Source organism: Lemur catta, chromosome 3 (genome assembly GCF_020740605.2).
Source record: "Lemur catta isolate mLemCat1 chromosome 3, mLemCat1.pri, whole genome shotgun sequence".
NCBI classification, from domain to species: Eukaryota; Metazoa; Chordata; class Mammalia; order Primates; family Lemuridae; genus Lemur; species Lemur catta.
In genome coordinates, this window is record NC_059130.1 from 94,288,952 (window position 1) to 94,303,731 (window position 14,780).

The 14,780-nt window shown below is 47.9% G+C and overlaps 1 protein-coding gene across 3 annotated transcripts in view; it reads right to left on the minus strand.

The window, feature by feature from the left end:
* Positions 1–14,780, minus strand: part of KDM4A (lysine demethylase 4A) — a 44,205-nt gene that overhangs the window by 3,984 nt on the left and 25,441 nt on the right. For all 3 annotated transcript variants that reach the window (XM_045545639.1, XM_045545640.1, XM_045545641.1), the window contains exons 12-19: positions 12,945–13,065; positions 8,257–8,438; positions 6,536–6,740; positions 6,017–6,093; positions 5,331–5,386; positions 3,308–3,416; positions 2,796–2,981; positions 1,046–1,216 (exon numbers count right to left, since the gene is read on the minus strand). In XM_045545639.1, the coding sequence (XP_045401595.1) occupies positions 1,046–1,216; positions 2,796–2,981; positions 3,308–3,416; positions 5,331–5,386; positions 6,017–6,093; positions 6,536–6,740; positions 8,257–8,438; positions 12,945–13,065 (1,107 nt within the window). The remainder of the gene's footprint in view (positions 1–1,045; positions 1,217–2,795; positions 2,982–3,307; positions 3,417–5,330; positions 5,387–6,016; positions 6,094–6,535; positions 6,741–8,256; positions 8,439–12,944; positions 13,066–14,780) is intronic.

A 14,780-nucleotide genomic window follows, 5' to 3' on the forward strand; every position in this document is an offset into this window, starting at 1 on the left:
TAGAATTTATTTTTTATTAAAAAGTGAATTAGTTTAATTAGTCTCAGTTTTAATTTCTAATATAGTATATGTTGATAGATATAACCCACAAAAACACAAGCTCTTTGGGGTTTTCAGTAACTTGTATAAAAAGGGATCCTTGAGATTACTGCTCTATGAGTTACAGATAATACCACCTACTTCTCAGAGTTGGTATGAGAAGTGAAAGAGATTCTTGACATACAGCACTTAGCATAGTGCCTGGCATACTGTAAGAGCTTAATAAATCAGAGCTATACTACTGCTATGAATACTACTAATACCATCTTCACTAAAAGTCTACCTTATAACTAATGAATGCGCTTTTAGCAGTTAAGTTGTTAATGGTATAAACATGGGAAGTACCTGATTTCTTAAAGGAAGAAATGGTTTCCTTCTTCTCCACCTTGGCACTTAGTCTACCACATGAAAAGGCAGGGTGGGGGTAGGGGAAACTTGAACTAAGTCCTGAATACTGAGCTAGGAAACCTAGGATTGGGTCCAGGCAGGGTCTCTAGTGTCTCAGGTGTTGTTAACATTAGCAGGCCGGGGTGTCTCCAAGCAGTTTCTACTTAGCCCCAAAGCCTTCAACTGTGAAGAGACAAAAGCAGACTCTGCATATCTCCTAAGAGGGCCTGGTAGAAAAGAGGTGGATACGTCTGAAAATCATCCAGCTACTAAGCAGTGAAGCTGATGTTGGCACATGGGTTTGACTAGTGCAGGCTTTTCTACTACACTAGAATGCCTTAAAACATAGTTTAGTTTAGACCAAAATATGTGCATGTTTCAAAGAATTACAGAAAATGCTGATTCACACAAACTTCTAGGGGAAGTAGGGTACCCTAGTGGCATGTAATTTTCTTTGCAAGGAAAGACCAATACAAATGCTTCTTTCTGTTTAGGGATCCACTGATGGGACCAGGGGACCTGGATAGAAAAGGCAGGCAGACCTACAGCCAATTTGCCAGCCAGACCTAGAAACATCCCCCCTTGCCAAACTGCCCAAGAAGCTCTTTGCAGACATTACCACTATGTCCTCAGGATACAGATTGTCGCTGAAGGAGCCATCATCAAAGTTGACTTCATAGAAGGTCTCAGTGGTGAGCCTGACCACCTCACACTGGTAGAAACGTCCATTCTTATGTTTGCTAATGACCTTCTGGCCTGCAGTGATGCTCTGCAAGGACCCCTTGGCACGCTGGAAAAAACAGAGCCTTGGGTTATTCACACATTGAGTTGACAGGCCTGGCACATGGGGACCAAGATCAATTGGTTCCTCTTTATTGGGCAATAAGCACGGAAATGGGAAAGTAAAAAGGAAAGAAGAGACGGGAGCTGAAATTGGCCTTTACAGATATACACATCCCACCTAAGACACTGGAAGAAACCAGAGTCATATTTTCCTCCATAAATTTTAAAACCTCCCTAGCTCCTAAGTCCACAGCTGGTATCTTATACCATACTACCTTACCCAAAACTCCCTGAACAGATTCTTGTGACTTCCCTGTTATTGCCAGGGCTGACCAAATAGCATCTACTGATGCTATGGCTCAGATATACAGACTATCAAAGGACAGACTCAATGGGTGACCTGGGGTCTTGGCCCCGCCAGGCAGAAAGCTCTACCAGGTCTTCACACTAGCTCTACCCTCAACCAGAATGCTGCAGAGACATCAAAATTTACATGTACTTTCCTTTTTTCCATCTCTCCCCACTTCCCCTGCAAAACACCCTGCTCCATCTCAGTTCCTGATTGCAGTTACTAATACCATCATATTAGCATCCTTCCATATCTCAAGGGAGTAACCTAAGTCATCTTAATTCATAATCCCTCACCACTTCCTCCTCCTCCTCTCTCCATGCTCTCAACCCATGAGGGTCAACAAACCCTGTCAATTCTACCTGTTGTAGGATCGCAGGGTTAGGTGCGACCTCAACACTCTGCCTGTGTGTTACCATTTCAGACCTCACTTTCTCCTAGGCTAACTGGTTTCCCTGTCTCAAATTTTTATTCCTTGAATCCTTTCCTCAAACAACCACCAGAGTGATTTTTTTAAAAATATAGTTCAAAATCATAATTTCCTAAAAGTTCTCCTGATCCGATGGAAGAGAGGTCAAAGTCCTAAGCATGGCAGTCCAGGGCCTTCATTACCTCTCGAGTGTCAGCCCCACCACACTCCTAGAACCAGTCTTTCATGTTCGTTTTTCTGAGACTTGCTCATTCTGTTTCGAAGCCTTGAATGGCCGCCTGCTCACAATTCCTTCTCTTTCCTTAAGACCCACTTCAAATGCCACTTTCTACCCAAACCCTTTCATAACTCCTCTAGCTGACAATGCATGTGTCTTTCTCTGTGCTTTGCTATTTAGAGAAAAACTACAAAAATCTCTATTGTATAGTCAGTGGTTAACTGTCAGGAGCCCTCCCTGTCAGTTCTCAACATTTACAGAACTTCTGCCATGTCCCTGACGCTGGGTTAAGTAATAAGGACACCCAGATCAATAAGATATAGACCCTTAAGGGGTTTATAGGGTGGAGAGGCAACAAGAAAACAGATAATCAAAAGGAATCAACCACAAGCAGTTTGGTGCCACTGGATTATGAAGTACCAGGCAGGGAGTAGAGGTGGACAGGAGCCATCTCTTAATCCCTTACTCATTAGCACTCTCCATAAAGCATAATGCTTGAGGAAATATTTGCTAATACAATAAATGGAGAGCATGCGAGAAAATGATCCCAAAAACTGTCAAGAGGATTCCATAATGGCAGCCTCCCTCACCTCCAAATTAGGAATCTTGTGCCGAAAGCAGGTGATGAAGACAACAAAAGGCCAGTCGTCTGGCTGCATCATCACTCCGGCAGCCTGAGCACAGCTCACGTGGAAGGCAGTTGGGCAACGGCCGTGAGAACACTGCACACAGCAGCCAGCAGTTCTTTTCCTCCGCTTCTTACAGAAGATGCATTTCTGCAGCACAGGGGAAGAAAGCCAATGACTCCAGGAACTGACAGTACAGCCGCCTCTGTTGTTCCCCCTTCTCAAATGCAGAGCCTAATGAGCAGGAACCAGCCCCTTTCCCAAAACATTAGGACACACTCAGCCAGCTCTAATTTGTCTGGTTATGGATGTCCCCATTAAGTAATTTAACCACAAGGTGGGAATCACAAACTCTGACCAAGACCAAGGGGTAAGGGTGGCCACTGGGCCAAGCAGAAATACTTATTTCCCCTCCACCCGGAGACTTGTAGGTAGGGTAATTTGTAGAGCCTGCAAGCCTGTCTCTTCTTCCTTACCAGTTTGAAGCGAGGCAGGGGGATTTTGCTCACATCCACTGGACTTCTTTCTGCAATGTTGACAAACCTTGCTTCCAGAATTGCCACAGCACATGAAACATGGACCCACCTGCCAAAAGGCAAAGGCTAGCTCAGTCACCTCTGGGCCTAAGGCTCTGTGGCCTTCTCTTCTAATGTGGGCCTGCTGACAGTGCATCCTTCCGCACCCAGCAAGTTCCTGGGACCCAGGAAGGCGAGAATCACAAGTGTCTCCACATTGATTATACGGAAACAGTTCCCCATTGTACTGCCCCATGTTAGCACAGGGTCACGCTTCTTACACCACTCACTCACAGTTTGCTGCAAAACGAGCAGAGCCATAACTAACTGTGTGGCAGGTTTCAGAGAGTGAGAATACAATGGAGGACTTTACACAGACCCCCTGTACAACAGGACCCGAGTGCTTCCTGAAAACATCCCGGCTGTGCCCCAGTCTGCCAGCAATCACAGCTTTCTCCCCAGGCCTCTAGCCAGTCCTCTCCCTCAGAGGCAAAGAAGCCTCTCCCTTCTGCTCCCTTTATCCATCTTTGAATCACTTTTTTTTTTTTTTTGAGACAGAGTCTCACTCTGTCACCCAGGCTGGAATGCAGTGGCATCATCATAGCTCACTGCAACCTCAGACTCTTGGACTCAAGTGATCCTCCTGTCTCAGCCTCCTGAGTAGCTAGGACTACAGGCACATGCCACCATGCCCAGCTAATTTTTTCTATTTTCAGTAGAGACGGGGTCTTGCTCTTGCTTAGGCAGTCTCAAACTCCTGAGCTCACGCGATCCTCCTGCCCCGGCCTCCCAGAGTACTAAGACATTGGGCTAAAGCCCTACTTACTCTGAAAGGTCTGTTCAATGGACATCCTTAGAGAATTAAAGTAAATTCTGGCCATTTGGGGAAACTGACATGTGCCAAGATGAGAACAACTAAAATGGTGAAAGTTCTTAAAATCAGGCCATGTGAAAACCTATAACAGACAATGTTGGGGCTACATGGAAGCTGTCTGCAGCACTGGTGGGGCTGTCATGTGGGAGTAGGAACAGATTTGTTTTATGTGGCCCTAGAGGGCAGAACAGGGATTAAAAGGTGAGAGTGAGAGGCTCTAGCAGAGCCATCTGCACTCCCAATAAGGACGGACGTTACCAGCACTATCCTACAGTTGTGAGGAACACAATGACCTCATGTGATGGCAGCGAGTGCCTGTTTAAAGGAGACAGCAAGAAGAGCCATCTATCTGGAACAGTAGGACGGGGGTTCCAGGGAGGCAGGAGGCTGGGTGGTAGGTACATTGCAAGTTCCCATAGGATTTTACTTCAAAACAGGTTATTCACTGCCGACCTGTATGTACTATCCCTTAGACAGCCAGCTCTTCCAGGGCAAAAACCTCATTCATCTAACATTTCTACCTCAGAACAACTAAACACGAGACTTAGCACAAAGATTCAGCTCCATGACAAAGAGCTTCCGGACAGCTGAGAAGCCCAGTGACGTCTGTAGATTTGATTCCACAGCGGGTGGGCCTGGCTGAGCTCTCCTCAACACCCTGCTGTCCTTGAGGGTGCTCGCCTCATTCCAACCAGCAGGTCTGAACCAAGAGACGGTGCCCGAGGAAAAGTGCTCCCAGCCCACGGCCACCTCCGCACACCGGCCCAGCCGTAATGAGGCAAATGTTCTCACATCCAGCCCACAAAGTCTCTACATCATCTCCGCAAAGTCTTCATGCTCCCGTGAGTCCATTATTAGTTCCTCCCAAAGGAGGACGCCACTTCCCTCCCTGCTGCAGAGGGGAAATTGGAGTCGGAACGGTCTGGACTGTTTGGCTCCCCACGGCACTCCAGTTTTAAAATTAGTCTTGGAGATGCTAGCCCAGCTCCACACAGTGCTTCCCAAGTCCTCATCAGTCATTCATAAGAACAGCCACTGCCCTCGCCATGCCGCTGCATGCTGCTTTAGAAATGAGCCTGTCTGTTCCAAGATGCTACTCAGAAAACTTACCTGTCGTCATTTGCTCTCTGTAGGGCCCCTCCTCGTAATGAGCATAAACAGCAGTCCTGCCAAGAAGGGAGAGGAAAGAAAGCGGTTACTGCCTAGTCATTAGCATCCAATCTGCCCTCCCCGCCACATAAGCAAGCAGCGTGACGGCATGTGGGGCTTCACCTACACAACCCCTGTAACCAGGACTCCCCTGCAGGAAGGAGAGGCTGCTCAGGGCTAAAGTGTACCAAGTATTCGCTTGCCTTAACATAATCCTCTCCAGTGTTACTGTTAATAACCACTGTTGGCATAGGCACAGAAGATGCTCTGCTCAAACTGGAGGCACTACAAGGCTCTGACTGCTTCTTATGCGGGGTATTGCCAGGTTCCAAGGGGTACAATGAAGAGAAAGCTGCAAAATGAACTATCTCAGCCCCTTTCTGAGGCTCCAACCCCAAATGGATAAATGCTTATGCTTCCTCTACAGGAAGGTCTCTGCCTGGTCTTCACACATGGAGCAAATACAGCTTCCAGACACCACAAGTGAGCAGCAACCACTTTCACTGTCACAGGATTTAGTCTCACGCTACTCTCTGACATAACTGTGCAGCAGGCCCTGTGTGGACTGCTGGGAATATAAAGCCCAGCATGGAACAGTCTGGCCCTGAATGTACTCCAAGTCTCTGCAACGGTGTGGGAGGACTCACCTCCTCCAGGGCATTGGCTGCACACCGAGAACACATCCAGTCTTCAGAAGCCTTTGCAGGGGGGACGCCGTAGCAACCTAACAGGGACACCAAGATGAGCAAATTAAACCCAGAGATCAGAGTCAGGAGGTAGATTTGCAATTCTTTTCCATAGACCACCCCCAAAGCTACAACCAAACCTTATAGAAACCCCTGAATTCTAGAGTCTGAGTCTCCAGGGCTCAACCATATAGTATGGCCCAAAGTCTCAAAAAGTCAAAAACTGTAGATTCACTGGTACAAACACCCAGTGAGTAGCAGGAACTAATCACCTCTATATACCTGCAACCAACAGGACAGCACAGAGATGACTGGTACAAGTACAGACCCCCAGAGACAATGAAAATCAATCAGCAACAAACTCCCCAGGACACAGAAGCAAACTGCATGGAGGGATTGGGAGGCCACCGGGTAGCAAGGACTTCCAGGGAGCAGGCCTGTGCTCCTGGGACAGGCCACAGAAAGGTGAGGCGCACTCACTGGCATGGACCCGGACACTGCACTTCTTGCAGGACACTAGAATGCTGGTACCATCTTCCTCGAGGTAAGGGGTAGAAAGATTGATGTCCGTGCTGCAACCAGTTGAGGTGAAGCACATCTCTGGAATCAATGGTTTGGTCCTCTGCTTCTGGGGGGCTAAATCTGGAACATTTCCACAGTTTTGACTAAGGCCTCCAAACTCAACCTAAGGGGTGAGAACAAGTGCACACCTCAGTGAACACACACCTATGCTCTTAGCTTCCCACCTGCTCCATCAGCAGAAAGCTGGTGCCCTTACTGATATGACTGTGGCTACGGCTCCCGGGTGCACAGCCGTTATCCCAGAGCTGTTAATTGAAGTTACCTCTAATGACTCAAATTCAATTTCTCACAGCAGCATCAAACAAAGGCCCCTAGGGGACAACTGAGAAAAGGGAGCGAGGTAAGAGGCAACTGGGATTTCAATCTTCCCAAACTAAGAGGTAATAAAATGTACTGAGATGTTGGCAGCTGGGCTGCTACTGTGGGCTCCCCTGTGGGCTACAGTGTATGGCGGCCCCTCCCAGGGAGAGCACCCAGAGCAGGTGCTCCTAATCGGCCAGCACTGATTGCCTCTGGTGGGCTGAGTCAGCCGGTCACCCGAGGTGCAGCGCCCTCGCATGGCTAGAGCACCACCTGTGATTCCTGGCTCCGGCCCCTCCGGGAAGAACATCATGTCCACATACTTCCCTTGGCAAACTATACTGACTACAGCTGGTTCTGCCACTGGATGGCACCCTCACCGCCCCCCACCCCAAGGATGGGGCCCAGAAACATGTCAACACCCGTGAAACTCTAACCTTCACTGAGTAGATCTGCTGATGGTTAAGAACCAGGCTATTCACCTTCCTCACAGGCAACAACACATACAGTTCTTTGGTTTTGCTTTTTGTCAGTGTAAAGATGTAGTGAGTTACTAATCCAAAGTGTGTTGGTCTGAGATTCCATTTGTCGGCAAGCATGAACCTGGGGCCCTGCCAGGCTCAGTGCCAGCCATGCCACCTTAACCAGCACAGGGGGACCACTTACCTACCTGCCACCCTGTGCAGGCCTCAGCTGAGACTGAGCTGGTCCCCTGAGCACCTGCTGCTGTGAGTGCCTTCCTGGCCTCATAGAGCTGGACCCAAAGAGATCCGTGACAGGGAAGCCGTCAGTGCCCCAGAGTGGGAAGCACACAGCTGAGCTCAGCAACCCTGCTTCCCTGCCCTGCTCTCCCTCAGTTGGGCCCTCTGCTTCTGTCCCTCCCAAGTTCCCTCTGCTACTGGAAATACCCACTGTGCCAACGGGAAAGGAAAGACGATGACAAGATTAGAGGACCTGGCTTTTCATCTCAAATACAGACGGCAGTAAAGAAATTACAGTCCTCCATTCACTGGCCAGGACTACAACCACCTGGCAGGAATAATCACTGACTAGAATGATGATAAAAAAGCAGCCTGCTCTGCAAACAGTGAGGTCTGTGATGAGTGCGTGTGCAAGGAGGAGCCTGAGCCATACCCTCAACGCACCTCCGAAGCACTGTCAAGTGAAAACCCACATCGCTGGGTTATGTGCCTGGCAGAGAACGCTACAGCAAAGAGCCTTTCCAAGACAACCAGTGACAGGCTATACACACAGTTAAATCTAGCTTCCCCCAGTTGCTGGTCCTGGGTAAATGGAGGGCTGGGGTGGAGCAGGCTTACCTGATGGTAAGTCTGGAAGATCATACAGACAGCGCAGTGAGGGGCCTGCTGGGCCATGCTCTCATTGAATTCCTTTTCAGCCTCAAAGTTTGGGGGTCGGTTCTGCCACAGTTGGCTCAGGGGCTTGGCCCAGGCCTCTGTCTCCTCAGCCTCTTCCTCAGGGGTCAGCTGTTCAGGTGTCTCTAGAAGAGGGAACAGGAATGTGAGTCAGCACCAACCCTGCACATCTGTGGCTCTGCCTGGTGAGCAGATGAGCTCAGCCAGGACTCCTGGTCCTAAGTTTAGACTAAACCCAAGACACCTAAGGGTGATAAAGGCAACAGGCGAAAGTGAGTGTCCATAGACTCCTTCAGTGCCTGCATGCTGGTGTGGGGAGCCCTGCCTGACGTCTCCATCCTTCCTCTTGCCCCAGGAGCGTGGCCTGCCCTGCTCTCCCTTAACAGCCGTCCACTCAGCCCCTCTGCCCAAGGGGTTCTTCTCAGAGACCATGTTATCTGCTGCCTCCAAAATGTCGGCACATTAAGCCCTTTCTTTACCTTTTAGAGTTTCCTTTAGTTGTGCTAAAGGGAAACAAGGAAGGAAAAGAATAGGGGAACTGGGACAAAGCTTAAAAGTTGTTCCATTTCTATCACTCTGGGAGGCTGAGGTAGGAGAATTGCTTGAGGTCAGAAGTTTGAGACCAGCCTGAGCAAGAGCGAGACCCCGTCTCTACTAAAAATAGAAAAAACTATCCGGGCATGGTGGTGTGTGCCTATAGCCGGGCATGGTGGTATGTGCCTATAGTCCCATCTACTCAGGAGGCTGAGGCAGGAGGATCGTTTGAGCCCAGGAGTTTGAGATTGCTGTGAGTTATGACGATGCCACTGCACTCTACCCAGGGTGACAGAACTAGACTGTTTCAAAAAAAAAAAAAAAAAAAAAGCTGTTACATCATGGTCCTTGGTCAGGACTTTCTAGCTCCCTCTGGAAAGGTCAGTGGGATACACCTGCCTATTTTGAGAAGAGCTCCCTAACCCCTCCTTGCTCCGCCAGAGGAAGGCATGTTCAAGATGAATCCTGTCAGAGTCACAGATGTAATGCCCTGAGTCTAGACCAAGGCTGGCAAACAGCAGCCTGTGGTCTTAGCTCACTCGGGAAGCTAAGAATTGTTTTTACATTTTTTTTAAGAGACAGGGTCTCCCTATTTTGCCCAGGCTGGAGTGCAATGGCCATTCAGAGGCATGATCATATACAGTACACTCCAGCCTCTAACTCCTGGGCTCAAGCAGGTACTCCTTTCTCAGCCTCCTGAGTAGCTGGGACTACAGACCGGCACCAACATGCCTGCCTTTGTTTTTACATTTTTAAAGGGTTGGAGATTTAAAAAAAAAAAAAAAAAAGATAATAATGATGACCACGGACACTTAGGACTGTAAAGCCTAAGATATTTACTTCCTGGTTCTTCACAGACTCCTGGTCTACATGACAATTTGTATCTCAGGTGCTCTATCCAGCAGAGCACACACTTATCAGGCCTCACTACTGTGCGGGGAAGAAAAATCCCCTCTGGGTGCACCTTCCTAGAAGAAAGGGACACACTGCTAAATGGAAAACTAACAAGTTTGCTCACAAAACTCATGTGAGTGATTAAGGTAGTACGCTTCCCAGCTCCCCCGAAATCAGTGAGATAAGGGCACAGCCCACCAGCTCCTGGCACAAACAAGGAACAGAAACAAGGAAGTAAAGGAAACCCCATCAAAATTCTGAAAGTTATGAGTAAATGAGGGCAATCTGATAGAAGCAGAAGCAAGTATCAAAATAAACTAATGTCCAAAGGGTTCTTCCAGATGCTCCCCCATTTGAGAGGTATGAGAAGCTACCATTGCTATGTCCTTCTTTGGCAAGTGTGACCAAAGCAAGCCCCAGGTATGCAGCACCTGACAGGAGACTGGCTTTGTGCCAGCCCCACCACATGAGGCCCCCTGAGTAGACCACAGCAGCTAGCTGTGGTGGCGGTGGGGGGGGAACCAGCAGTCCCCACCTGTAGCCCCTCCAAGGAGCTTCTCGCTTCTCCCCAGACAGCAGTGCTTTTGAAGAGGCCCTGGAATCTGTGAAAAGCAGCCCAAGGAAAGATCTAGTACACACTTGCATGAGGTGCCCATTTCTTCATTTCTGGCAACACCAGCTCAGTGCAGATAAATAGTTTTCTACTCTGCCTTCATAGTCATGTTTAATCTAAAGGATCTGGCAGCTGCCATTGTGTGTGGCCTCAGTGAAGGCTACTGTAGCACAAGGACACCAAAGCAGACAATTAAAATCAACCCCTATAGGCCCCGTCACTCAGGCCCAGTCAGGAGCCATGGCACTCAAAACCCAAGTGCAGATTCTATTCTTTATCCTGGCCAAAACAAGAGTGACCAAGATAGGTTGGAAGAAATAGAAACAGGCTCACACCCACAGTTAAAAAATTAACACACTGACATCTATTCCATTTACAAAGCCAAAAGTGGCCAAAAATCATTCCATTTGTGAACGCTGAATGAGGGAAAATGTTTACTCTGTTAAGTGAAAATTGCAGGAATCAAAATTTTACAGTTTACATATATAAAATTTCATTAAGCTGTACAGTTAAAATGTGTGCATTTTCACTCAGTTGTGATGCCTCACTTGAACATGTTTTCTTAAAAGTCAGGGGAGAAGTGTACTAGACTAAAAGAGCCCAAAGAAACATAACTTTGAATGCAATGTGTGACCTCAGTTTGGCTTGTATCAGTTTAAAGGAAGGAAGCTCTGAAACACATTCTTGGGAAGCAGGGAAAGATGGCTACAGACTAAGGCCAGATGATGTTATGGAGCTACTGCTTCTTTTCCCAGGTGTGATAACAGTGCAGTGTTTACACAGGAAATAATCCTTCTTAGGAGGTGCCTACTGGTGTACTTACAGTGAAGTGACTTGGTAACTACAACCTGCTGTCAAGAGATACACCAAATATGTCACGTATATCAATAAAGCACAGGGAGTGACAAATATAATTATGGCAAAAAGGCAGCAATTGCTGAATATACATGGAGAACATACAAGCTTTTTATCCTTTCAACTTATCCACATTTAAAAATTTTTCATCATTAGAAAATGGGGGGAGGTAGTACATTATGATCTCAATTCTGTTACTTTAAAAAGACATACATGGACATAATTTAATATCTAACTAGAAAAGTCAGGAAGATAATATGTTAAAAGGTTCACAGTGGTCATCTTTGATGGGTAATTTTGTTTTCCTCTTTGACGCAGGGTCTGCCCACGCTTCTGACTAGAGGATCTCAGGGATGTTCCCCCAGCTTATCATGATCTTTCTATGAAAAAATCCAGCGGAGGTGGGGCACCGACAGCAGACCAGAAAGGAGAGGACATGGTGGGAAAGGGCAACAGGCACAACCACCTCTGCTCTCCCTGAGGGTGCTGGCCCCTGCCACTGGCAGAGCTGACGGCGAGGCTCACCAGCAGATCTCACTGGATTTCCGGGCTCCAGCAAACACAGGAGATCACTCTCAGCTGCGGTCAGTCCCTCCTGGAGATTCAGGGCCACACTTCCCAGTTCTTATTCGTCTGCCTGCTCCCCACTTCCCTGTCTCCTCTGCAGGCTCTCCTCCTTGCTATGTCCACATAGCCCAGCCTCTGCTCCCAACCCTCTGCACCGTCTCTGTGAGTGACCTTGTTTATCCCAATAATGACATCAAATACCATCTCTGTGCCAATCTCCAAGTCTACAACCCCCACAGACCCTGAACTCAGGTTTCCAAAACCCAACCAAATCTACAAACCAGGGAGGCACTCAACTAACTCATCCTTCTCCCCTGCCTACCACCCTCAGCCCCTCAGTCAGTCACCAAATCCAGCTGTCTTTATCTTCCAAAACACCTTCACTCCCATCCCTACCACAACCATCCTAGTTCAGACCCTCCTATCTCACAAAGCTCATTACAAAAGCCCATCTGGTCCTCTTAAAGCCATCCTCAAGATGCCATTACTAGGAGCAATCTTTCTGAAGTCAGTCTGACCCTGTCATTTCTCTGCTTAAACACGTCAATGGCTCCTGAATGCCTGTGAGAAAAGGTCCTCACTCTGGCCTCGAATATAACACTGCCCATGATCCAGCCTCACTCCTCCTACCCCACCCATCACTCCCTGGCCTTGCCCGTGAACTCCAGCCACACCCAGCTGATTGCAGTTCCTCTTAATATACCCTTTTTGTTTCTGTTCTCCATGGTTACTCATGCTGGATCAACACCTCTTCTTTCTTTAGATCTGTTCAACACGTCGGCTTGCCCAACCACCCTGTGAGTGTCTTGAGGGCAAGGACCTATCTTAATTATCTCTGTAGCCACACATCCAGCCACAGGGCTTAGCATCATTGACAGAATTTGCTATCCTGAAAAATCAGCCTTGTATCTCCCTAGGAGAAGAAAGGAAAAGAACCTGCCTGCAGTTATCCCATATTAAGGTACATTCTAAGATACTCAAACTTGTGAGATCTGATTAGTAAATTAGATATAAAAGGATATCCTGTGCTCTTTATGGAGTATCTGGGAGAACAGCTAAGCCACAGGCCCACCCTCATCCCTCTGCCTGGCCTTCTGATGTCCTGTCCAAGCAAGAACTAATGCCGTGAGCTACTTTCCTCTTAGTGAAGAGAGAAGACAACACTTACCATCATCACTGACACAATCCTGCAGCACAAGTGGGTGATGACGGGGGAGCTTGCTTAAGGGCTGACGGCGACCCTTGGACTTCTTATTGTCCTCCAGGGAAAATATGTATTCATCCGCAACCTGGGCAATGCAGAAGAAATCACATCAGTCTTGCCTCAACTTGAGACACAGCACAAGTTAGTCATACAATGAAAACCAAAGTAGAGAGAGGCAAAGAGAAACACTAGTCTAAACCGGGATTATATAAAAATTGTAGGGCAAATTTTTTGCCTAAGTATGGTTCCTGGCCTTCTCCAAAGCAGCCTGAATGAAAGAAATGTACCAAAAATAAGACTGCTCAAGCAATAAGGGAGAGCCGTGACCCTGCAGCTCACTGCCATGAGACTGCAGCCGAGAGCCCCAGAGGAGCCCAGGTGCCCCCTTCCTTGGACCAGAAGGATAGCAGCACCTGTTATAATGTGCCACGCAGCTGGGCCATCTGGCATATCTAGAGGACATCCAAAGGGGTGAGGAGCAACTGAACCATTAAAAGTAGAGTAGGTCAACTTCTCTTTATACCTTGCCAAGACCTCAGCTCTAACTGACACTGTTAATTCCTCAGTAAGTTTCTTCTCCAGGGGAAAACATCAGCCAGGACACAGAGTGCACCTAAAACTCTGGCCTAGCTGCAAAGAGCAAGGTTGATTCAACACAGCACTTACACAATGTCAGCGCAAATATAATTAGGTTTAAAATGTACAGGATTGACTCAGTAATACTACATAAGGGTTTCTTTCTACTCAACATATTTAAACCTCGGTTATACTGACATTATTAGGAGATGCAGGGCTTGCAAAATCCATTAAGAGGAAATGAGGCCTGGAAAAAGGCCACTTTGTAACTGTGACAAAAACCAGTGCCTTAGAATGCTGCAGAGAAGTGCCACTTCACAGAAGGCACCCTGGGCCTACACACTCCATGTGCAACTACACAGAGCCCCAAAACTTAAGGACCACATTTGGAATGCCAAGAAAAAATTCTGAGCAGGCCATGTCCAGGTAAAAAAGAGCCTCCTCTTCCAAACAGATTTTATCAGCAGTTTCAGTGTGTGTTTGCCCATTCAGTGTGCAAAGGCCCACCCAGGAAACGAGGTGGTGTGGGGAAATCAATGAACAGGATGTGATCTGTGCTCACATGAGTGAGTGACGCTGATAGCAGTGTGGGGGAATGTGGTGGAGAAGTGAGAATGTTAGGGACCTTTCACTACTGGTGTCTGTGAAGACTTAAATATTCACAGACTTTTTTTTTTTGAGACAGTCTCACTCTGTCACCCTGGGTAGAGTGCAGTGGTGTCATCGTACCTCATTGCAACTTCAAACTCCTGGGCTCAAGCTATCCTCTTGCCTCAGCCTCCTCAGTAGCTGGGACTACAGGCATGCACCACGATGCCCAGCTAATTTTCTGTTTTTAGTAGAGACAGGGTCTTGCTCTTGCTCAGGCCAGTCTCCAACTCCAGAGGTCAAGTGATCCTCCCGCCTCAGCCTCCCAGAGCGCTAGGATTACAGGCGTGAGCCACTTTGCCTGGCCCTCCCCACCCCCATTTTTGGAGACAGGGTCTCACTCTGTCACCCAGCCTAGAGTGCAGTGGTGTGATCATAGCTGACTGCATCCTCGAACTCCTGGGCTCAAGCAATCTGCCCACCTTGGCCTCCCAAAGTGCTAGGATTACAGGCGGGAGCCACCAAGCCTGGTGATCACAGACTTTTAATCAGACCTGAGCAAGACCAACTGCCTAAACCAGCGGTTTTCAAAATGTACATCAAGAAGGCCCCTCAGGAGCCTCCTTTAGAGTGAAC